The sequence below is a fragment of the Phodopus roborovskii genome, unplaced genomic scaffold, assembly GCF_943737965.1.
Source record: "Phodopus roborovskii unplaced genomic scaffold, PHOROB, whole genome shotgun sequence".
In the NCBI taxonomy this organism is placed as follows: Eukaryota; Metazoa; Chordata; class Mammalia; order Rodentia; family Cricetidae; genus Phodopus; species Phodopus roborovskii.
This window is the reverse complement of record NW_026125052.1, coordinates 5,778,759-5,802,185: the sequence shown is the minus strand read 5'-3', so window position 1 is coordinate 5,802,185 and position 23,427 is coordinate 5,778,759. Positions and strand designations below refer to the sequence as shown.

General features: G+C 41.7%; 1 protein-coding gene across 6 annotated transcripts in view; it reads left to right on the top strand.

The window, feature by feature from the left end:
• Ankfn1 (ankyrin repeat and fibronectin type III domain containing 1) overlaps window positions 1-23,178 on the top strand; it is a 369,637-nt gene extending 346,459 nt beyond the window's left edge. For all 6 annotated transcript variants that reach the window (XM_051192277.1, XM_051192194.1, XM_051192357.1 and 3 more), the window contains 3 exons: window positions 2,409-2,575; window positions 9,543-9,756; window positions 22,333-23,178. In XM_051192277.1, coding sequence (XP_051048234.1) covers window positions 2,409-2,575; window positions 9,543-9,756; window positions 22,333-23,120 — 1,169 coding nt within the window. In that variant the 3' untranslated portion in view covers window positions 23,121-23,178. The remainder of the gene's footprint in view (window positions 1-2,408; window positions 2,576-9,542; window positions 9,757-22,332) is intronic.
• Window positions 23,179-23,427: the final 249 nt, after the last annotated feature.

Below are 23,427 nucleotides of genomic sequence, written 5' to 3'. Positions count from 1 at the left end.
TCTTTCACATTTTAGAAAGGGGGGGGAGTCTACTTTTGTCATTGTTTCCAACTTTATTTGGGAAAGAAGGCTATGAGACTCTCTGCTCTCCAGCCTTAGAGAGGGTCGGTCAAGTGCTACCAGAATGTCATCCCTGCTTGAAGGGCAGAAAGACAGGGAACTGCAGGTTGAAAAGTAAGCTACATGGAGTAGTGACTCCTGCCTTGGAGCTGCTAGGAAATATCATCACAGTCCTGAAAAACACCATTTCAAATAGAAAAAGCCAGCACATAGCCTCAGAAGTGTGCCTAATGAGGAAAACGGGGTGTCTTCAGGGCTGGGGTCTGCTGCCTCCATCGTCAGTTCTGATACTTCTTTACTCAACCAATGTTAGCTAAGAAGCTAGGGTATTTGGGGTTTTAAAGAAATAAAAGAAACCTAATACCCAAGCAGCCAAAGACACACATATAACAACGCAGCAGGGGAAAGCCTCACACATCCAGAATCACATCCTCTAAGGGCCAGGGGGATGGGGTGAGATCTGCCTGGGAGGGAGGAGACTTCCCTGAGAAGCTGTTTCTACTGAGTCTTCCTGTACCAAAAGGAGACTGCAAAGGACTGGTGGAGTCAGGTGTCTGAGGATGAGCAAGGGCAATTGTAAAAGTGTGAAAAATATAAAAGGGAGTGTATTAAGCTTGGTTTGAGCAAAGCTGGGCTGATACAAAGCCAGCTATATAATGAAAGCTGTAACTAAAGATTCACACACAAACCCTAGACCATGAGAGTTTCCTGGGGTGCTTGGATTTTTTGTTCCAAAGAGCGATCTCTGTAGAATTTTAAGTGAGGGAATCGAATTCGCCTGTGTGGAGAAAGTGTAAGAGTTTGCCCTTTGCTGGTAGTACATGAAATCAGTTCTTCTCTGAACCAGGCAAGAATGTTCTAAAGAGTGTGGAAAGGCTAGGAAGGAAGGCACTGGTAACAGAAAAATCAAGTCCAGGTCTGAGGGTAGGGAAGTGCCTACTGAGTAAGAAAAGCTGGAGGAAGGGTAGGACACAGCTGGAGTAAAGATGGAGATCTGAAGCCCTCATTCTAATCTCTTCCTATTGCGTGTGAACAAAGACGGTGCAGGCCACCCTTCCACAGGCCTAAAATTTCCCATAAGAGGATCTCAAACAAGATATAGAGCAGCCTAAGATACAAGAAGCAGAAATCTCTCACACACTGGTGGAGATGAACAGACATCCCATTCTGAGGGGTGAACGTTTAGCTTCGGCAAAGGGCTGGGTGCAGGTACTGGGATCTATAACAAAGGGGAGGGCAGAGGTAGTAAACAGGACATTATTATTAAAATTTCTCACCCAAGAAGACACAGCAAAAATAACGTCTCCAAAGCTCCTAAAACAGTGCTGGCCTGCCCTGAGATGCTTTCTCATTGGATGCTGCACATTGGAATGCTGAGTTGCTATAGTGTGTGGCCAGAGCTGGCCAGAGAGTAGAAAAACCTGCCATGTGCCTCTCTGAAAAGAGGCAAAGACACACAGTTTAGACTCCTTCCTATGGACTCTGTCCCATTATGTTTTGAGAAAAGAAGGCCAAATCCACAGACAAAAAGGGTCTGATCAAGAATCTGAACCCACCATCCTTCCAAAGTTGCAAAGAGGGAGCAGGCAGAAAAAGATTCAAATCCCAAAGGTCCTGGGGAAATGTCTAGACAAAAGACAACCAAAGAAAAGCATGTCTAATATTTTCTAGGAGCAAGCAAGATGCTTAGTTAAAAATCAAATCTAGGTTTCAAGCTTCTTGTTCTCATTTGTTTACTTTTGCGTTTCCTTTAAAGTGATTTTTCCCAGTTGGCTCTCTCTCTCTCTCTCTCTCTCTCTCTCTCTCTCTCTCTCTCTCTCTCTCTCTCTCTCACATACACACACACACACATACACACACACACATACATATACACACACTAATGCATACTTAACAATACAAGAACTTCTGAAACTTGTATCATCAGGCAATTTTGTTATTATGTAAACATCGCATACTATACTTGCACAAGTTTTGATGGCTGTGATATCACTGGGTGATACAGTCTCATTGGGCCACCACTGCATATGCAGCCATCTGTCATGTGGCATATGACTATATATGAAAAAGGTCCCAAATTTAGGAAAAGTACGTCTAAATTGCAGCTTAAGCCAACCCACTTCCCCACGCCTTACAAGGAATTGGTAAACCTAAAAGGGAATACTGTCTGACTAAAGCCAGACAACTGGCCCCTTAAGAGCACATTTATAATTTATTTATGGCTTAATATTTTCCACTGATAGGGTTAATAAATCGTGTTTCCATTTGACTGGCTTTCTCTGCTGTATGAATTTCTCTATTTTGATACGAGATCTTAACATGTTTTATTTTGCTTGTCCTTTTTCCAGTTCATTTTTGCAGCTACAGAGAGAAATTTATTAGTCTGTATTGCCGCCTTTCTGCTGTTGTGGAGCTGGACGCACTGAATACCCAACAGTCCCTGCGGGAAGCGATCTCAGACAGCGAGGTTGCAGCTGCCAAACAAAGACACCAGCAAGTGTTAGACTTCATTCAGGTAAAGCTGCTGTTCCTTGGATAATGAAGAGAGAGGCAGGGAGGATGGGGTGAGAACCAAGTAAGAGCAAGAGCAGCTACCAGAGGCCATCAAGGGAGCATGCTGTGGATCTGACAGGATGGTGGGGCTTTGGGGTGCTAAGTTTTCAAACAAAGGCTTGATAGTGAGTTACAGGTAAATGGCACTAGTCCTAAGAACTGGATCAGCCACTGTGGTCAGCAGTATGACTGGTTCAAATACTATGATTACTCACTAGTCCAAGGGGGGCAGGGGGGGGAACTGTAGATTCAGTATCTCGGAGAAAAAGAAAACAAAATGGTCTATTAGATTATGTTAACCTAGATCCAAATCATTCATGATTTGAACTTCTTTCTTTCATGTGGTTACTGAGGTGGGGAAATGTATTCCTTGCCTGGCATGATGGTGTGTAGTTGTGATGTCAGCATTTGGGAAGGCTAAAGGAGGAGGATCGAGAGTTCAAGGCTGGCCTGGGCACAAAGGGAGTCCCAGATCAGCTTGAGTGGAAAGCTGATGTGTTGACGTCTTAAAAATGTGTGTATCTATGTGTATGTGAGAGAGGGGGGAGATGAAGGGGAGAGGGAGGGAGGGAGAGAGAGAGAGAGAGAGAGAGAGAGAGAGAGAGAGAGAGAGAGAGAGAGGGAAATATGAAAACTATGTTCATTGTCCATGGTCTTACCTAGAACTCTTTATGGTGACACTTCAGGGTTCATGCAGAGGGCACCAACCAGCAGTCTAGAAAATTAGGATCTGGCCTGAAACTGCCCCAAATGCCACATCTAAATCTTATTATCTTTCTATAAGCTACCCAACTCACAAAGTAAGTACAATCGCAATGGTTCCACAATAAATGTCAATATTACACACCTTCTATCCATTTTTAGAAATACTAAACATCCAGGTGTCAAGCACTATATGAGAGATACAAAGTTGGAGTAGCCATGATCTTAAAGTGTTTAAAATCCATTAAGGTAGACAGGAAATGTCTATAAGTATTATTCTTAAAATATGTCAAGTACCAAAAGAGAAATACCAAAAAAGAAAGGAGATTTCTATGTCAACACAAAGAAATAAGACTTGACTTTAACTTATGGATAGTAGGAAAGATGCCATGGAAGGTCCTAGCATGTGAGCTAGGCCTGTGGGACAGGACAGACTACACAATGTAGAAACAGAATGTCCAGCACCCAGAGAGAAAATAATAAGCAGATAAGGCAGACAGGCAGAAAAACAGGATGTGGAAAATAATGGGGTGTTTAAAGGTTAGTTGGGACATAAATTGGATGTTGGATGACTGGACTAGACTGAAGGACACCAATAAGAACAGGTCAGAGAACCGTACCAAAGGCCATGGTAGGAAATTCACACATAATTCTATATCTAAGCCTTAGCTTTGGAGAACATAGGAGTTTCTCACAACTCTACTGGGAAATACCGGAGCAAGGAAGCCATGCCTCCTGTGGGTACTGCTATAGCCATACTGGTAGTTCACTCTAAGAATGCACTCTGCTTGGCCCTACTCACAAAATAACCGGCCCATCTCTCCTGAATGTAAGGAGAGGACTAAAGGTAAGGAACCAGACTAGCCCAGAAGCTCCGGCAACTATCCAAACAGGAAATAAAAAGAACTCAATGTAAGGAAGTATTGTGAACTTGAGGATTGATAAGTAAATCCCTAGGTCTGGGGTAAAGTGTTTACCTGGGAGAATGAGGCCTTGAGAACCCACACAAAAAAAAAGAGTGCTTGGGATAGATTCATGTTACCCCAGTACTGAGGATGCCTGGTCAGGGTGACCTGGTACTCACTGGCCAGCCTAGCCTTCCTGGTAAGTTCTGGAACAATGAGAGTCCCTGTGTATGGAAACAGAGTGAACAGAGCTCCTAAGGGACAATGCTGAAGGTTTCCCCTGACCGCTACACACACGCAAACACACACTCATTCCCCATTTCCTAATCATTTATGAAAAACAGTCAATAACCTGGGCATGGAAGTGTACACCTTTAATGCCAGCACTCAGGACAGGAATGAAGATTTGGTAATATTTAGAATGAAAAATGTTACTAAGCAGTGGAACTACCCTATTTTCCTCATCCATTAATGAAGGTGACTCTCAGACCAAAGAAGTAGCTTTTCAAGAAGCTGCTCACTCTCTCCACCTAAGATTTTAGAATACAAAGACATTCACTCCATTTATTTTATTTCCAGTGACGAACAGATGCTGATGATGCAAGCAGAATAGGAAAAAAGAGGACAAGGGAAGATCAAGAAAGACTCCCTCCCCCCTCTCCCCTCCCTCCCCTCCCTCCCCTCCCTCCTCCTCCCTCCCCTCCCTCCCCCTTCCTCCCCCTCCCTTCCCCTCCCCTCCCTCACCTCCCTCTCCCTCCCTCTACCCTCTCCCTCCCCTCCCTCCTCCACTCCCTCCCCTCCCTCTCCCTCCCTTTACCCCCTCTCTCTCCCTCCCCTCCCTCCCCTCTCTCTACCCCCTCTCTGTCCCCCTTCCTCCCTCCCCCTCCCTCTCCTCCCTCTCCTTCCTCCCTCCCCTCCCTCCTTCCCTCTCCCTCCCACCCTCTCCCTCCCCCCTCTCTCCCTCTTCCTCCCTCCTCCTCCCTCTCCCTTCTCTCTCTGTCTGAATAATATGTGCACCTGAGTATATATGTGTGCATACCTCTGTATATACAGAAGTCAGAGGGCTAGGTAAATGTCGAGTATTCTGCCTGTCTCTCTCAAAAAGGGTCTCTTGCTAAACATGGAGCTCGCCATTTTTCCAATGCTAGCAGCCAGCAAATCCCAGCAACCTTCCTGTTTCTGCAAGCCCACTCAGCACTAAATTATCAGAGAGTGCAAGCATGTGACCACACCCAGGTTTTGTGTGGGAACTGGGAAACAAACCCAGGACTTTCACACTCGCACAGCAAGTGCTCTTGTCCACTGAGCCACCACTCCAGTCCCCTTCTTACCTTTTGAATCCAATGCCATAAGGAAGCTTGGCTTGTTGACACACATATGTAATCTAGAACTAGAGAGCCTGAGACAGGAGGACCGAAAGTTCAAGGCTAGCCTGGGATACACAAGGAGCTCAAGGCCAGTCTGGGTCATATCGAGAGACACTATCTCAATAGTAACAGGCCAGAAGTCAAGGGACACAACTCATAGTTCTGGAGCAGAAAACCTTTTGTTTGATCTGAGGGTTGATGGGAGGGCTTGCTTCTCATATCTGCAATGGAAGCATTGGACTAGAGAAATTCTCAGGTCCTAGTCACCCCTAACGTTAATTGTATGACCTACAACCAGAAACGTCTTAAAGAAACACATTGCTAACCGTGCCTTGGGTGGTATTTCTGCCTTATTCTGTTTGGGCTTCCCCGAATCTCATTCATCCAATGAGGACACTACCCTTTAGTCTGTGGCAGTCTTGAACCCTCCCAGAATCCCTGGCTCCATCCTTGCTCCCTGAGTGCTACCTATACTCCTCTTTCTCACTTGGCTTGGAGCTCCGTTGCCTCTAATCACATCTTTGAGTGAGCTGGATAATGGCAGGCCAGGCCAAGAATTTTTCAAAGTCCCCACCTGCTCAGGACTCCCTTAGGCACACAGACTTGGATAAAAGCCAGTTGCCAAAGTGTTCAAAAGATAACTTCTCTGGTGTAGGGTAAGTCCAGATCATCTACCTGGGTCCACAGCCTTTGGTATGCCACCCTGCTACCCTTGATATGAGAAACCTCACAGGCAACCCGGGTCCTAGCTCCCTTTACTTGTGTCTGCCTCTCTGCCCACCCACTCCCACCCCGAACTTGACAAGGAGCTGCAGCCACTCACCCATTGGTGTTCACAGCTCAGCCCACCCCACACCATAACCAGAACCTGCAGAGGCAACTGCCAGTTCCATCTAGATCTAAGACAGTGTTACTACACAAACCAAACATTGTAAAGAGCAGGGGAGTCTAAGTAAATATAGCTAGGAAAAGAAGCCAAGGAGTGTAGCCAAAAGGGGGGAGGCCTGGACTAGGAGAGGCAAAGAAGAAAATCACAGATAAGGTACACAGGCTTTATAGACAGCACATGCAGTGGAAATGTCAAAGTGAGTGAAGGAAGACAGGGGGGGAGAGAGAGGGGGGGGAGAGGGAGAGGGAGAGAGAGAGAAGTAAAAAAGTATCACAGCATGAAGACTCCGAGGCTTAGCGTACTTTGAGCTGTTAAAGCCAAAAGGGCAATTAGGCCATAATTTATATACTGTAATGCTTCAAATGTGCCTAAGCCGTAATAGAAACACAGCTCATTAAATAGAGCCAATCTATCATCCCCTCAAGCACCTTGTGGCTGTGCTGTGAGAAAGCCAATCACCTTTACATTTTAATGAAAATATTATCTTGCCTGGGCCCAGAGAAAGGGTATAATTTATTGGATGAAAACCGAAGTTTGTAAAGAGCGGGGTGAGAAATGGATGCAGACCCTTTAATGAACGGACCCAGGCCGTTCACAGCCACTAGTTTGAAAAGCATGTCAGCAAGTCTTCAGAAGCTGAAGTTGGACCTTTAAAATCAGGGGGATTATGTTGTCAGTTGCTTTTACATCAACAGTAGAAGGTGAAATGAGTGGAAATTGGACTTCTTTGGGGGCTACTTAGCAAGGTTTCATTAAAATCAATCCGCAGGCCTCCCTGAACCAAGGGCTCGTTTAGTTTTCTTCAGTTAGGCTCTCTCTACCTCTCTACCGAGAAAAACTAAGTCAACATGGCTTTGTCCAGCTCTGTCCACGCTTGGCAGAAATGTCTTTATTTAAAAAGAACAGGTGGATTGTTATGAAAGATCACAGAGGTTTACAAGTTACCACAAAGTGCCTGGCTTAAGGTGGCTGGCTCTATTCTAGGTATTGGAGAGCAGAAGTTCGATATTCTCATTGGTAGAGTTGCACTCCCCAGAAGGCTCCAAGGAAGAGTCCATTCTCTGCCTCCCCCAGCTTCCAGGGCTTGTGCAGATTCCTGAACTCATGGCTATCTCTACTTCCCTGGCTGCCTCTTCCCTTTTACCAAGTCTCCTTTTGCCTCACTCTTGCAAGCAAGTCCTTATGAGGACATTTGTCGCTGGACATGGGTTCCCATAGACAATCCAAGATGAACACTTCCTCTAGAATCCTTACACCTCAGCTTTGCCACAGAAGGCAATACACACTTTTTTCATCATATAAAGTAACAGTCACAGGTCCCAGGATTAGGAGTTGGGAAATCTTTTAGGGATTTACAGTCAGCCCACTGAAATAATTGTGATGGGCATCATACAACTGAAAATGTTATACATAATATTGCTCGATTTGCAGAACCCAGTCACCTATATCCCTGAATCCTTCCATTAACACTGTAGAACTCGCTTCCTTCCAGTAACCCTGAGAAACAGTAGAACTATAGAGCCATTCTGTTCCTTCATTCACTCTGCTGGCATCTCCTGAGTGTCTACTTGAAGAAGAATACAAAAGCACCATTCCTGTCCTTGACAGGCACCCTAAAAAAGTTATCTGCAATCATGTGGTGCCTTTAAAATAACTTTGAGATCACTGGACACTGAATATGACATGGCTAATAAAAGCCAGCTGATAAAGTGACATTTTCATTGGGAAAAATCCATGCAAGTCTCACCTGGGCATCCCAATTTGGCTTTACCTCATGAACTTCCTGTTCCCTTCCCATTCTCCCCTTCCCATGGCTTACCACCTCCTCCTGGGACTAGCTGCTGTGGAACTTGACCAGATAAGGGAGGAAACAAACCCAGGGCTTCAATCTCATGTTCTCAACACACCAGCCCTGCATACTCTGCCAAGGCCAATCCCAGGACAACACAATGAGAAGGCAAGGGAAAATGACCCCCAACCATACCGTTTTATTCACTAGCTCATTCTAGCCTGCTGTCTCATTGAACATGACAATGGATGCCATAGCTTCAAAGTCTAGTCTGTGTTAGGAGCACAAGGTTTGTTGATACTTTTTTTTTTTTTTAAGTATATGGTTAAGGATAAAGACCTAAGAAGACATTTTGAAAATAAAGTAAAACTGGATGATACCTAATCTTTAAACATCTCCAGTAAGGGACACTTAATGTACCATTATTCTTATAGTGAACACCTTCTACCTGAAGGTAGTGATACCAACTTTCTAAGTGTTCTCCAAAAAGAGCCATAAAGTATTAGATCTGGATGTTACCCCAGCCATCACATAGTTAAATGTCCTCAATTTACAATGGAGAAATGAATACAAAGAGTTAACAGTTTGCCAAGGCACCCAGTGAATTCAGATATAAACCAATCACAAGGTTCAGGTTCCCAAGAACCTGTGTAACTGTGGTCTCTTCTTGGGAGACAGGATATCCAGAAAGATCATGGGTAGTGTTCATTATGACCTAAAGAACACCTGTCCTCTACAGTGACAGACAAAATGACTAACTTGTAAACCACTGGCAACTACTATTATACTTTAGAATGAAAATGTCACTAAAATCACTATAGCAACCCTGAAAACAAAGTGATGCCAATCTAAAATGTGCTACATTTTTTTTTTAACAAGAACTTTTAAAAACTGCACTAGACTTTGGAAGCATTTGCCTTATATATACAAAAGTAATACGTTTAATATATAAGGTTAAATCTTTCCTGTAATACAGGTACAAGCATTCTGAAATTCATATATTAATCTGCGTCATATCACCTCCCTGATACTATATATTTCATTTCATAGAAAGAGAAAATTGTCCTTTATGTGTGTGAGCAAAGTACTCTACAGGGTCACAGATATTTTCCAAGTTTGTCACCCTACTTAATCATCGCAACAACTTATGGGATATTCATCTGTAGCAAGTAAGGCTCAAACCAATGTCATAGAAACCAAAAGTATGGGAAATGGTTCATCTTGGACTCTTAGAAAATGTATTTCTTTTAATGACTTTCCCCCATTTTATTCCAAAGCAAACAGATGAAGTCTGGCGTGAAATGAGGTGGATCATGGATGCTCTACAGTATGCAAGATACAAGCAACCTGTCTCTGGCTTGTCCATCACTAAGCTGATAGACCCCTCCCATGAGCAGAATCTAAAGAAAATCAGTTCTACATCATCACATATTGATTGTCTTCCTTCAACATCCCCATCCCCAGAGATGCACAGAAGAAAGGCAGTGAGTGGTAAGATCTAAAGTTCTTTGGCTCAGCCACCTGATTCTCAGCCCTGTTTCACTGATAGTGTTCTTTGTGTGGACGCATTGGTCATAGCAAGTGGTAGAAATGCTGTTCAGGGGTAAGGATCAGAAAACATAAAAGAAACAAACCATGGAAGGATGGGAGATGAGGGCAATAACGTGAGATCGCTTTACTTGGGGGTAGGGAAGATTAGACCAGTGTGCTAGTCCACATGCCTAAGACATGGAAGGACACAGAGCAAGACATTTCTAATGGAAACCACTGTAGTGCCAGGTAAAGACATCAACCCGGCCTCTAGTTCTATCTTAGGTAGGAGTTGAGTGTATACTTCCCACCCACATCATGTTCTCAGGTGGAAAGTGAGGAAAAGAGAAACCATGAGTAAACTAGCTAGACTCTTGAAACTGAAGGAAGAAGCCAAATAAATCTCACCATGGTCATGGGCATGATGGTCCGAGACAAGGTGAAGGAAATGCCTCGCAATGCACCTTGGGAATTAAGAATAAGATTATGTGGCAAGTACTAATACCATAGACATAACTGGAATAACACAAAATTCTACAAAATATCTTTGTGCATAAAAGGATATAAATATAAACAATGCCATATAATATTCTTTGCTGAAGCAGGTTAAGTCTTGTATCATTTTCTAGTCAATAAAAATAATGACCTTTCTTAAGAAAGTGCCTTTCTTAATTCTACATTTTAAAACCACTTAAATATTATGATCTCCATAATAACATTTTTAGTGAACAATTATGATTTATAGACTTGCCCCATAGGGGGCAGCATGGTGCAGCAGAAAGAGCCTGGGCTTAGAAATCAAAGCCCTGTATTCAAATTCCAATTTTGTTTTTGCCAGCTGCATGTCCTTGAACAGATTCTTACATCTCAGTATTAGTCTCCACGTATATGAAATTAGGATAGTAATGCCTACACCTTACAGGGCCATTTGTGAGTAAAACAAACTATCAAGCCATACATGAAATGCAATAGGGAATTGTAAATATATTTAATGTTATCTTAACATAAAATCATTAGTAGGAATATGTGCCTTTTCTACAAGCAAGTCTGTATGTGCTCCCATTTCTAAAATCTCAGTTTCAAAAAGTCAAAGCTTGGCAAGTGGAAAAACTTGGGAAGCAGCTAACTTTTATTACCAAAGGTGTGTATGATTTACCAACTAATTCAACAAAATAATTACTTCAAGACTCTAGGGTGTGCTTTTGGGGGGTTTTGTTTGCTTGCTTGCTTGTTTGATTGATTTTTATTAATTTGCACTGGCCATGGAGATACGAATCAAATAGCGTTTCCGCCAGGAGCTGGTCTAAAGGGAGATTTAGAGATGCTGATGTAAAAGAGCGCTGTCACTGCCTATGGGTTATGGGCAGCATTAACCCACAAGTCCAAAGCTGAAGGTGACAGAAGCAAGCACTGAGCAAGCAGAAGATGAGTGGGAGAGGAAAGAGCCTTGTGTGCAAAAGAGACAGATTGTTCTGTGTTGCATATCAGGTAACTGCAGCCAGTCTGGGTGATGGTCAGGATTCCAACTGCTCATTCTTTCTGCCCATTTAAAAGAAACAAAATACACACTGGTTGCCTACTCTATGGCAGACACCGTTTTGAGCAGCCAGACCATAATGAAAAGGCAATGTATCTACTCCTACAGAACTCAGTCTAGAAGAGATGGCAAGGAAAATATAAATTTAAAAAAAATGAATAGCAGACCATTAAACTACACTGTTCAATGCAAAACAGCAACTGTGATGAGCGCAGAGAGGGAAGTGTTGGATTCTAGGATGAACGCCAGAGGCCTGCTCGAGAAGGCAACAGCTTAATCCACCACAGGACAAGACAAAAATCTGGAGTTATGGTTTTCTAAACAGAAAAATAGCATAAGGTCTTATGGTAGGTGGGCCCAAGTGCCTGGGCCACAGTGAGTGAAAGGGGAAGGTAGTAAGAGACAGGGAGCTGTATCAGGCAGGGTTCTGGAGGTCCTGCTATCAGCTTTTCTTCTACTTGTGACAGAAGGCCACCAGAAACCATAAGCAAGGACTGATAGGATCTGAATTGGCCTTAAAAATTATATCTAACTATTGTATGAAGAAAATGTACAGGGAAAATATGAGAAGCAGGGAGACTGGGAAGCTAATAAAAAGAGAAGAAAGTCACTTTTCTGGATTGGATGCTTCAGGGCTTCATGGTGCTGTTGACAAAAGAAAGGAAAAAAAAAAGAGAGGAGGAAGAAAATCAGCTTAAAACGTTGGACACATTAAATACGGATTGCTTTGAATATTTCCATGAAAATAAACATCCGGGGGGAAAAAACACACTGTGAAGATGTACAATTTCTGCCACTCAGAAAAACAGCTGGGCTAATAATAATATAGATTTAAGATACTGTTGACGCCTGGATTGTGTCTGAAACTACAAAAATGCCTGAGAGCCCCTAGAAAGTGTATGTAAAACAGGGAAAGAAACACTATGGGAGGTACCCCATGATGCAGATCAACAAGGCATTTGAGATTAAGAAGGAACAACCAGACAGACCAGGAGTAGAGAACCATGAAACAAAAATGAAAGCACATCAAAAGATGGAGAAGAAAAAAAAAACTGTACATTTTCTGTTGTTCTGCCTTGTTTTTTTTTTTTTTTTTTTTTTTTCTTCTTCCAGCAAGAAAGTCATCAATAACCTTGACGAGAGCAGTTTGTGAAGGAAAGGAGAGAGAAGCTGAACATCAGTAGATCAGGGACAAATGGGAGGTGATGAAGTAGGGCCAGTAGGACACACTCTTAAGTCTTGGGCTGTGAAAGAGAAGACGAAATAAAGGCAGCAAGTAACTAGAGAAGTGTAAGGTTGAAAGGCATTTTTAAGGCAGAAAAGACATGCTCTCTAACCTTCCACTGTATATATGATCCTACAAACAGCTTTCCCATTCTATTTCCACCTTCACAGCTCATCTGCTCTCTCTGTTCACAAAGTTTCCCCAGTGTTTAATCTTCCCTTAAGCCACAGGGTCCCAAGTGGGCTCCTCCTAGACAGTATGAGGGTGGCCTCCTCTATGCCCTAGAAATGCCAGACTCTCACGTTGGCCTAAGGATGGATTACACACATTCCCTGCTGGGAGGATCTGCCCAGTTGCATTCGGGTTTTATTATTAACTTAAAATGTGAGTGATCATCATTCTGTTTCTTAAAATACAATTCTCTCTTGGGTCCATTTATTTCTCTGAAGCCAACATTCCTTAGGCTGTGAAACACATAGATGTGGAAGGCAGCAAATGACAAATAGAAACTATTGACAGGAACAGTGTTAAACACGAAGAAGAAACAGCATCCCGTCTGCTCACAAAGGCAGAAGCACTTCAGTGCAAGGGAATCTGTCCCTGAATCCTCTGTCCTCTCTGTAAGTGTGACCACTTTGAATTGTTTGGAAACCACTTGTGAATGAGGAAAAAAAAATCCAATTTAGACAAACATCCCCACCCCCTCAACTGGGTTACTCACAGAGCTGAGTTCACAGTACAATTCCTTTCTATGTGGGTAGAGCTTACTCAACTTCGAAGACGCCTGCTGGAAATATAAAGCCTATCACAAATTTTATCCCTGGTGCCAGCCCAAGATTCTGTCCTAGAGTTGTTGAGTTGTTGGATGTGTTTGTGCAAATCTGTTTAGCATGAGAAGAGGGAGTAGAACTCTAACTTCCCAATCCTGTGCGGTTTTCAAAACAGAAAGAACTCATCCGAGTCCATTAAAAGTAAGCATCTCCCAAGGACCCAAGGGGACAAGCTGGCTCCAAGAAAAGGCAGCCCAAGGCAGGGGGTAGGAAGAGTTGGTCCATTGAATGGGCATTTTTCTCTCCCTCCTTTTCTGTGGGCAGAGTGTCACAGGAAGCAACCCCCCCCCACACACACACACACACACACACACACGACACTGATGTTTCTCCTGGTGGTACATGGGTGAGGCAACAGAGAGAAGGCCAACTGTTGTTTACTTCAGATGTGTTTGAAGATCATCCCAATCTTTCAAATGTAAAACTTCCTGATAGCTTTTCCCTAGAAGAGGTCAGGAACAATACAGCATCAACCAAACGATTCAGAAATTCAACAGGAATCTTAAGGTACTATTTCTCTTGAGAAACCAAAAAGTGAACAAAACTACCTAAGGCTTGATGAGTCAATGCACTCTTTTACTTATAAATTATTTAAGTTTTATTAAATGCATGGAAATAGATCCAGTGAGGCGCATAGATAGATAGGTAGATAGATAGATAGATAGATAGATAGATAGATAGATAGATTCCAAGTAGATATCGATTTTTAGGAAAATATTATCTAATGTTTCTTTATCACTGTCATGTCATTAACACCTCTACCTCCCACCTTTAAGGAAAAAAAGCAATAACTTTATTCAACTATTCTTTCCAGAAATATCATCTCCCATAACATTATCAAAACCCATAGCAACTCTGTTGTGCTGTTGTTGGCCTGACCCAGAGACCAGGAGCTGCAATACCCATCACAATGGCAAGAAAACCAAGCTTGCTAAGCCAGCACTAGCAATATGGGCAGATTTTTATCCAGCAGCTCCCGGGTCAAGCAGAGAGGAAGCTCAGCTTCTACTAATGCTGGCCTGCCTGATGCCCTCTGAGGGAAAGTAGAAAACACCACCAGCTTTGCTAATATAAGATGAACAGAGTGCCTACCATGATTAATGGAGCATATGGCCTGGATCTAGGGAGGGAAGCTGCACTCTGCACTCTTTTCCAAGAAGGGAGGAGGTAGCAATGGTCTAAGTCCTTGGAAACTCTCCTGGGTATCCTGGATGAATCCTGGAGACTCTCCCAGCCCGTTCCACTAAGTCTTCTAATAAATAATCCAATTGTCATGCAAGTCATCTATTAAGATCCATTTCTACTAGAATATCATCTCCTAAGGGCAGGTTCGTGGACCAACAGGATACTTAACACTCCATTCTCTGGCTCTTTTACACATCCTTCCTGGGTTACTACACTTATAACTAAACCTTCTCTTGATTTACCTGTTACCTCCTGTGCTCTAGGAGCCATGCAGTAAGTGTTCTATCATTTACAAAGTCACTCTTTACTAGAGTTAGGAAATACAGCACTGGACACCATGCAGGAACGCACTGTTCTCCTTCCTACTCATCAAAAGAATCCTCATAGCCAAGTCTTGAAGTATCTTTGGATACTCATTTACAATCTTACTTAGTAATCCTCATAGCTCAATAACACTAATATGTTCTGTCTATATGGCACTCTAAGTATATTTACACATCTTTTTAATCTATATAACACCTGTGGAAGATAAGCAGCCTAATAACCTCCATGCTATAGACAAGGTTCAAATCAGCCAAGTAATTTGGTCAAAATGGTGCACACAGCAAGAAACGAAGCAAGCCTTCAGTCAAGGTTTGTCTCCTTGTTTGTTTGTTTGCTTGCTTGCTTCAGTTGTTCTTTCTGCCACATATGTGTGGCCTGTTGTTTCGAACACCACCAAAGACAGAGAAATGGAATAAGTGATTGTCTATGGCAGACCATATAAATTCAGTCTTTCCCGGATGCGTTAGAAGATGCTTCTTTTCAGAGATAACCAATCTCATTACTCTGTGTAGCCCCAGGTTTCAGTCTAAATCCTAGTGTCACTCCAATTCAATGTACTTCCCACACAAGAGGCTAATGTAAGGATAACTAAGACACAACCTATTGTAGTGGTTCTCAACCTCCCTAATGCTGTGACCCTTTTATACAGGTGCTACTTCATAATTGTAATTTTGCTACTGTTATGAATTGTAATGTGAATATCTGATATGAAGGGCATCTGGGAGGGGATCGCCACCCACAGGTTGAGAACCACTGGTCTAATGGGAAGCGCCTCATACTCCGTTCAATGCCCATGTTCGGATTCAATGACATGAGAAATACAGAAGACTCCACGTATCCTTCTGCTCAACTTGTTCCTTAGGCCATTCCTTCACTGACTGAAGTAAACATTTTACTAAACAGAGATAAGTAAGATGGGGTGCATCTGTCATTATGGTTTATAGTCCAAAGAATTGAGAGAACTATGAGAGTGGATTGTTCATGATAAAACTTGGTAAAGGTAGTAACATAGATATAAATAAAATAGCCAGGGAAAGCTAAGAGAACTGAGCAACTAATGCCACCTGAGGATGCTGGTATGGGCTTCTCTGAAGTGCATTCTCTACACCTCAGTCTTCTGTCTGCATACTGAAAGATCAAATACAAACCAGGGGGCTGGAGAGGTGGCTCAGTTGCACTTGGTGCTCTGGCAGAGACCAGAATTCAATTCCCAGAATCCACATGAGTTAGCTCACAGCAATCCAGGGATCCAATGCCTTCTTCCAGCCTCATCTGGCACTATAAACACACACACACACACACACACACACACACACACACACACACACAGAAATAAATCTTTGAAATTACAAATTACTTTTGCCAAGTACTTGACTTACTACCTAGAAATAGATATTGTCAAGTTCCTCGGGGATCGCTTCTTGTTAGAGTCTTTTTATATTAACTGATTCTGGTGGATTAAATCATGACACCACCACTCTATAAAAAGATGCATCCATGTGTTAACCTTTGCATCCTGGTAGTGTGGACATATTCAGAAAAAAAAAGATTTTGCAGATATAACTGACAATCTTGAGACGAGATCATTCAGAATTATCTGGTCCCTTAGCCCAGTAACAAGAGTCCTCATATGAAACAGAAGACATGGACACTGAAGAGAGTCTATGAGACAATAATAGCATAAAGAATGTTACCAGAAGCCAGAAGCAGCAAGAACCCATTCTTTTCCCCTTTAAGATCTGCCAGAGGGAAAGTGGTCGTGCTAACACCCTGAGTTTGAACATGGGCTTCCAGAGTTATGAGTGACACATCTTTATTCTCTAAAGCCATCCATTGCAACAGGAAAACCAATGCAAGGCTGTACAGAGCCAATGCCAAGATTCCCTTTGCCAGGAACTTAACTAATAGAATTCTGGGTTAGTCACTTAGATGATCACCAGATCCCTGATATCAGGATACCTCCAAAGAAAACCCATGGAAATTCTTAAATGTATAGCAGTCTCTAAGGAAGCATGAATCTGTGTTTGGGTGCCTATTCTGCCATTGATCAGCCATGTAAGTTGCAAAATTTAATAAGCTTAAGCTTCAGTATTTTCATTGGCAAAAAAATGAGAAAAACAAGAATTAAATAAAGTTTTTAAATGACTTGGCATTATACATGACTCACAGCAAATACTAAGTAAATAACAGATAGTGTGATTACTATTGAAATATAAACAAACACATCAAGGCAGCTTCACTAACCATAGAGGAGGGGAGGGAAATTCAACCACCATCAATTGCTAACTCTCAGCATGGATGTTATTTCAAACCCAGTTTCAGATCCTCTGTTAACTTCTCTTCCTAACTCTGAAGGCGCCTGTCCTAGCCATCATCAGAAAGAAGCAGCAATTATGGACTCTTGTTACTTCCAGTACCTGATTTTCCCCCATTAAAGATCAGAGAAAGTACTGTTTAAACTGATTTTTAAAACAATGTGACTAGCAGTAGAGCTCTTACCTAATTTGTACAAGGCCCTGCATTCAGTCCCCAGCACCCACATCCAAAAAAGACAAAGATGAAACTCACTCAAGCTTAAACCTTTATTGTTTTCTGTCTTTTAACACACACACACACACATATTCTCTTTATATTTATCCATTTTCTTTCTTAATCATTTGTCTCTGAAAATAACATATTCTTCTGTCTCTAAAAACACCAACACCAACAGTGATTCTCCCAACCCTGACCCACCCTCCTCTTTATAATCATGAGTCTATCCAATCAGATCTTCAACAGTCTTCTCTCCATACACCCACAAATACCATCCTTCAACCTCCCTACTGCAACATGGTCCCATTTAGTCTCCTGAACTCTAGCCATCTCTTCAAACTCAACTCATTGCAAATCAAATTTGCTATCCTCTCCATTGTCCATCCTAAGCTAGGGCTACAATGCAACTCTTCTCATTTACACTTCTACTTTCCCAGACACTGTGGTTCAAACTCTTCTATCAGCTTTGAGGCATCATGAATGTTCTTCTCCTAACTGTCTGGGCTGCTGTTCCCTGAAGCTTCCTTGATCACCAAGCTCTCATGCAAGTTCACAGATAGATGCAGCGGCGCTGGTCCTGACCATCTAATCAAAAGAATCTCCCTCCCAAGTCACCCTCTAGCTCAAATCCAACATCATTTTGCTCTTTGTATTCTCTGGAGTTCATATTTCCTGACTTATTTGGTGTCTGAGTCACACACACTATTAGATGCTTAAAAGCATCTAATAGTCTAACTGTCTGGCATAAATTCATGCTCAATAAACATCTCAGAATGAATGGCTTTCCAACACTTCTCCTTTCCATACAGCAGTGCTTCTCAGCACCACAGCCTGAGCCTTGACCTAGCTTTCTAGCTATCTCTATGCTCCCCTCCCTCACTGTTGTTTCATCCTTTACCAGATACATAACCATCCTACATCACACTTCTGCCTTGTCCATTCTTCAAAACGCTTCAATAATGACCCATTGGCTGTAAAACGTGGAGCAAGAGTCTTATCTAAGCATTCTATCTCCTCTGGTGCCGCCTTCCTTTTAAATTAGATTCCCTTAAAAAGTTGTTTTGGAATAACTAGACACACAGGCCAAAAGAAAGTTCCTGTATCTCCTCCTTCAACCCCCCAGAATAACAATTTACACAATACTTGTACATTATCAAAAGAAGAAAATTGATATCACCCATACAGCAAGTCTAGATTTCACCAGTTACACCAATGCTCACTATGGACGTCTACCCACACATGGCATGGTCTCACAAGAACAGCTTGTCACAGTTCTATCACATATTTGGCATTGGGTGGCTACCACCATGATCATGATACTCAGCTATAACCTCACCACAAAATTCTCTCTGTTGCCATATAGCCTTATCCATGCCCATCCCTCCCCTTGGCAACCCACAATCTGTTCTTCATCTCTATGTCTAACACAATTATTATGTATATGGAATTCTTTCTTTTTATTGATGGAAAGTATTCCATAGTAAGGGTGTGCCATCACTCAGCCATTCATTCATTGAAGGGCCTACTGGCAATTTACAGTTTTTAACTACCAATAAAGCCACCATGAATATTTGTGTTCAAACAAGCCTTCATTTAAAAACTTTTAAACCTAATATATATGCAATTGTTGACCCCCTCCATTGTAGGCTCTGATCTCCCAAATTCCATTCCTGCCCCCAATACTCTAATCAAATGAACTTATACTATTCTCACTTTTAACATTTATTGTCCTGTTGTCATTATGGGTAAACTTATTTTAGAACCCTTCCTTGAATCACTTTTAGAAAGTGGATAAAAAATAAATTAATATAGAAAAAGAATAGACAATGAGAGGGAAAAGGTAAATAAAACATGGTTTATTATCTTTGTTCCAATAAGATGTTATCTCTTTCCTTTAAACACAAATCTTATTTACTACATTCCTCTAACAAAACCTATTTCTGCCACAGTCCTATGAATGCAGCCTTGCCTCATACTTCCACTAAAATAGGAAACTCTCTGCAAACAGATTTTCTGACTTCTTAGAAATTGGAGATCCACTGTGTACCAAACACAAATGTTCCACAACCTTCAGTAGACTTATGTTCCAATAGGTCCATCATACATTGAAAATAAAATTACTCAAATAAGCATTTAATGCACCTAGATGTAAGATGTACAAGTCACCTATAGTCAGAGGGGTAATCAAAAGGCAACACACACACATTTAATACCACGGGCATTAAATAAACAAATAAGGGGGGGTTAGGGAGGGAAAACATTCTAGCTAAAGGGTCTCTAATACAAAAACCTCTGATACTGATACTGACTTCCTAACAAAATAAATTTCATCCTTGTACTTTTCAAAATTCTTGAAATAACCATGTTAACTTTCCACCATGAACAGACTAACTATATCATGGCAACCTTGAAGTTTTATTTTGTTGATACCTGTTGTATTTTGTAATCAGTAAGCCACTCCTGAATATGCAGTCCCTTGCAGAACTCTACAAGTAAACTAAACTATTTTTCCTTTTCTTAGAGCTTCTGTGGCTATAAATCTTCCTTTCACAGCATTCTCAACCACAAAATGATGTCTAGTTTTTCACTACTATAAATCTCACTGCAGTAAACAACTTGTAAAATGCCTCCATGTACATTTGGTGACAATTTCTCAAACAGATATTCAAAAAGGGACTTGTGAGGACAAATGATTATACACATTTTTAACATACTTTGTCAAATTTAATCCCAAAGAGATGAACCAATTTAGAATCCTCATCATTAAATGAGAGATTTTGATTTTCCACAAATCAATAACACACAGTATTGCCTCTTACTTGTTTTGAAAGTCTTAAGGGGGAAAAGCCTTTGTTCATCTCTACTTTCCTAATTACAATCTGAATTGAAAATAGCATAATAATGTGTTAATTCATCATTTGTATCAGTTACTCTTCTCAAATGTTGGTCCTTATCTTCTGCCCACTTTCATTCTCTTCTGGTTTAGAGTTCTTTATATACCCTGGGTTTTAAACTTTTATTATGATGCTATTATTCTTTTCTTACAACTTACTTGCTTCTTTCTTTGTTTATGGTGTCATTTATTTTACAAAAAAAAATTATGTCAAATTTATCAACCACTTCTTTAGCATTCTAGGGCATGTCTTATTTCAAAATGCTTTCCCATGCAGAATTACAAATACATTGTTTTCTAATGTTCTCAGATTTTATAATTATATTTAACCATATAGAATTTAATTCTCTATATGGAATGAGGTAGGACTCTGATTTACTAAAGTGACAGTCAGTTGTTGCGACACTATATACAGAATGATCTCTTTCACTCTCTAATTTGAAATGTTATCTTTATCGTGTTATCATAAAATTATAGCTGCTTTCCAACTTTTTTACATTCTTCACATCTATCCATTTCTATACTGATACTGTAAAGTTTAAATGACAAAAGTTCTATAGTCAGTTTTATTGGTAAGCCATCCTATCCTATTGTATTTTTTAAAAGTTGGTTATTCTCATAAATGTCTTCTAGACAAATTTTCAAAACAATTTATTGAATTCTATTTTAAAACACTATGAAACTTTTTATTAGAATTCCTTTAAATTTCCAGTGGTTTTTAAGAAATAGATTGTCCAATATATAATGCTGTAACAATTGGATATCCTTTTATTAAAATAAATAAGAGCCCTATTTATTCCACATATGGAAATAAATTCCATATGGTTAAATATAATAAGCAAATCCCAGAACATTAGAAACCAATGTATTTGTGATTTCTTGTAGGAAAGCATTTTTAAACAAGGCATACACCTAGAACTCTAAAGAAATGGTTGATTAACTTGACATAAATGCTTTGTAAGATGTTTTCAAAATTAACATGTATATTATTCACCAAGTAGCTACAATGGGCTTAGTAGTAATGGGAAATCCAAAGGAATTTTAGACAGTACTATCCATCAGAAATGTATGCATCATTGAGGGGAAAGATATAAACAACTACTGCATGAAATGACAAATATAGAAGCAAATTTTAGCTCACTCAAGACCATTACATATACCTTGAGACTGATTTCTGCCTCACTCTTTTTTTGTTTCTTCTTTTGGCCTGTTTTATTATTATTATAAATTCATAAGTGTCTATGAACTGACTGGTTATGTTTATAATCAATAGGTTTTAGTTCCCCCCCCCACAAGTAAATTCCAATATCATCACTTATAGATAAGGAAACTGAAACTTGAGGAAGTAAATTTTCCAAGATCACAGAAAGAGGCAGAGGCCGCCAGTGTCTCTTCCCCTCCCCCCCTTTAAATCGCTGCTATTTTGTTAAATGTAAAATTTATCTCTGAAACAAGAATAGAGAATAAATGACATTCAGCTTTGCTTCTTGTCCTTCCTCTCTACAAGCAGATGCCAGAAAAAATAATCATAAAATGCATGTGTGGTGAATGGGGACTGTCCCCCAGCACCCCACCATTGTCCAGACTAGACCTGCCAGTTCTTTCCTTTACCTTCCTAATGCTGCGACCCTTAAATACAGTTCCTCATGTTGTAGTGAACCCCCACCATAAAAGTATTTTCGTTGCTACTTCATAACTGTAATTTCACTACTGTTATTAATTATAATGTTAATATTTTGTATTTTCTGGTGGTCTTAGGTGATTCCTGTGAAAGGTTAGGGAACCACTGTTTTACCCTTAAACTAATTCCAGAGCCTACTACATAATCTGTAGGATCCTGTGATCAGTGGAAATGTGTGTCTCTCGGTCTGGGTCTTAGAATTTCAAAATGTGACAAAAAAGTAAAGTTGTGGATGCCCTTCTATGCAAGGGCTAAAACCCACTTCAGCCCACAAATCAACCCCGCGCTAAGAGTCTGTCTTCTTTCTAACATCTGTCCCTGGCTTTGCAGAATCACAGCCCTGCTCCGATGAAGAAGGCTGCTCAGAAGTCTTCCTCCCCACTGACAGTGACTATGACTCCAGTGATGCCCTGAGCCCACGAGACCTGGACCTGGTTTACCTGTCATCGCATGACATCTCCCAGCAGGCGCTCAGCGGCCTCAGTGGTAGTGCCCCAGATGTCCTACAGGTGCACGACATGAAAGCTTCCATGGGGCCTGGTCAGGACACTCAAGGCCCAGTGCAGGGCCCAGACACCGACCACTCATGTGCAGAGTTTCTCCACAGCCTGACTCTCACAGGCTTGACACCCAAGAACCACACCAAGATGGTGCCAGGCATGCGGCCACCTCTGGGCTTCCTGGGAAAGCGAAAACAAGGCAAGCAGCACCAACACTATGGTGGCTTTAGCCGCCACCACCGCTGGCTGCGCATGCACAGTGAGACACAGTCACTGTCACTCTCGGAAGGCGTTTACACGCAGCACCAGTCTAGGGCTCAAAATCCTAGGGAAGCAGAGGGGCTTGGACCTGTGGTGGATGGACCCCGGGGCATGCCACTGGCTCATGCGGCCAGCCTCCCGGAGGAACGGAGGAGCTGCCGCCAGGATCCTAGGCGTTCAGTGCACAGAGTCTGTGTGGAATCCTATCCCGACAAACTGGTGGGCCAGGACACGAAACTATGGACCGGTTTGAGCCCTACCCCTGCAGGCCGTACTAGCCTGCCAAGCTCCACTAGTTCAGAGATGAGTCCAGACCCCACATCCCCGGTTTCCGAAATACTAAGTAGTATGCTTTAGGGTGGTCCATGCTGGTTATCTATTGTGCTCCCCACCCCGCCCCACCCCTGCTTACACTCCTTGCATTTCCATCACCATTATCCTTCCCCACTGCGTCCCCCGCCTAATTTCAAAAACTTTGAAACTTAGAAATTTGAAGGTTACATGTACAAGGCTCTTCACCCCCCCCCTCAAAGTGGGGGACAGAATGGGTGAGTGGGGGAGGCTAGAGTTTCCACTACCATTCCCTCCTCGCCCTAGAAATTGTATGGTGTCTGAGACCCATGATGCAAATATATAATTCTTTCGGTGGCACCTATGGCTGAGA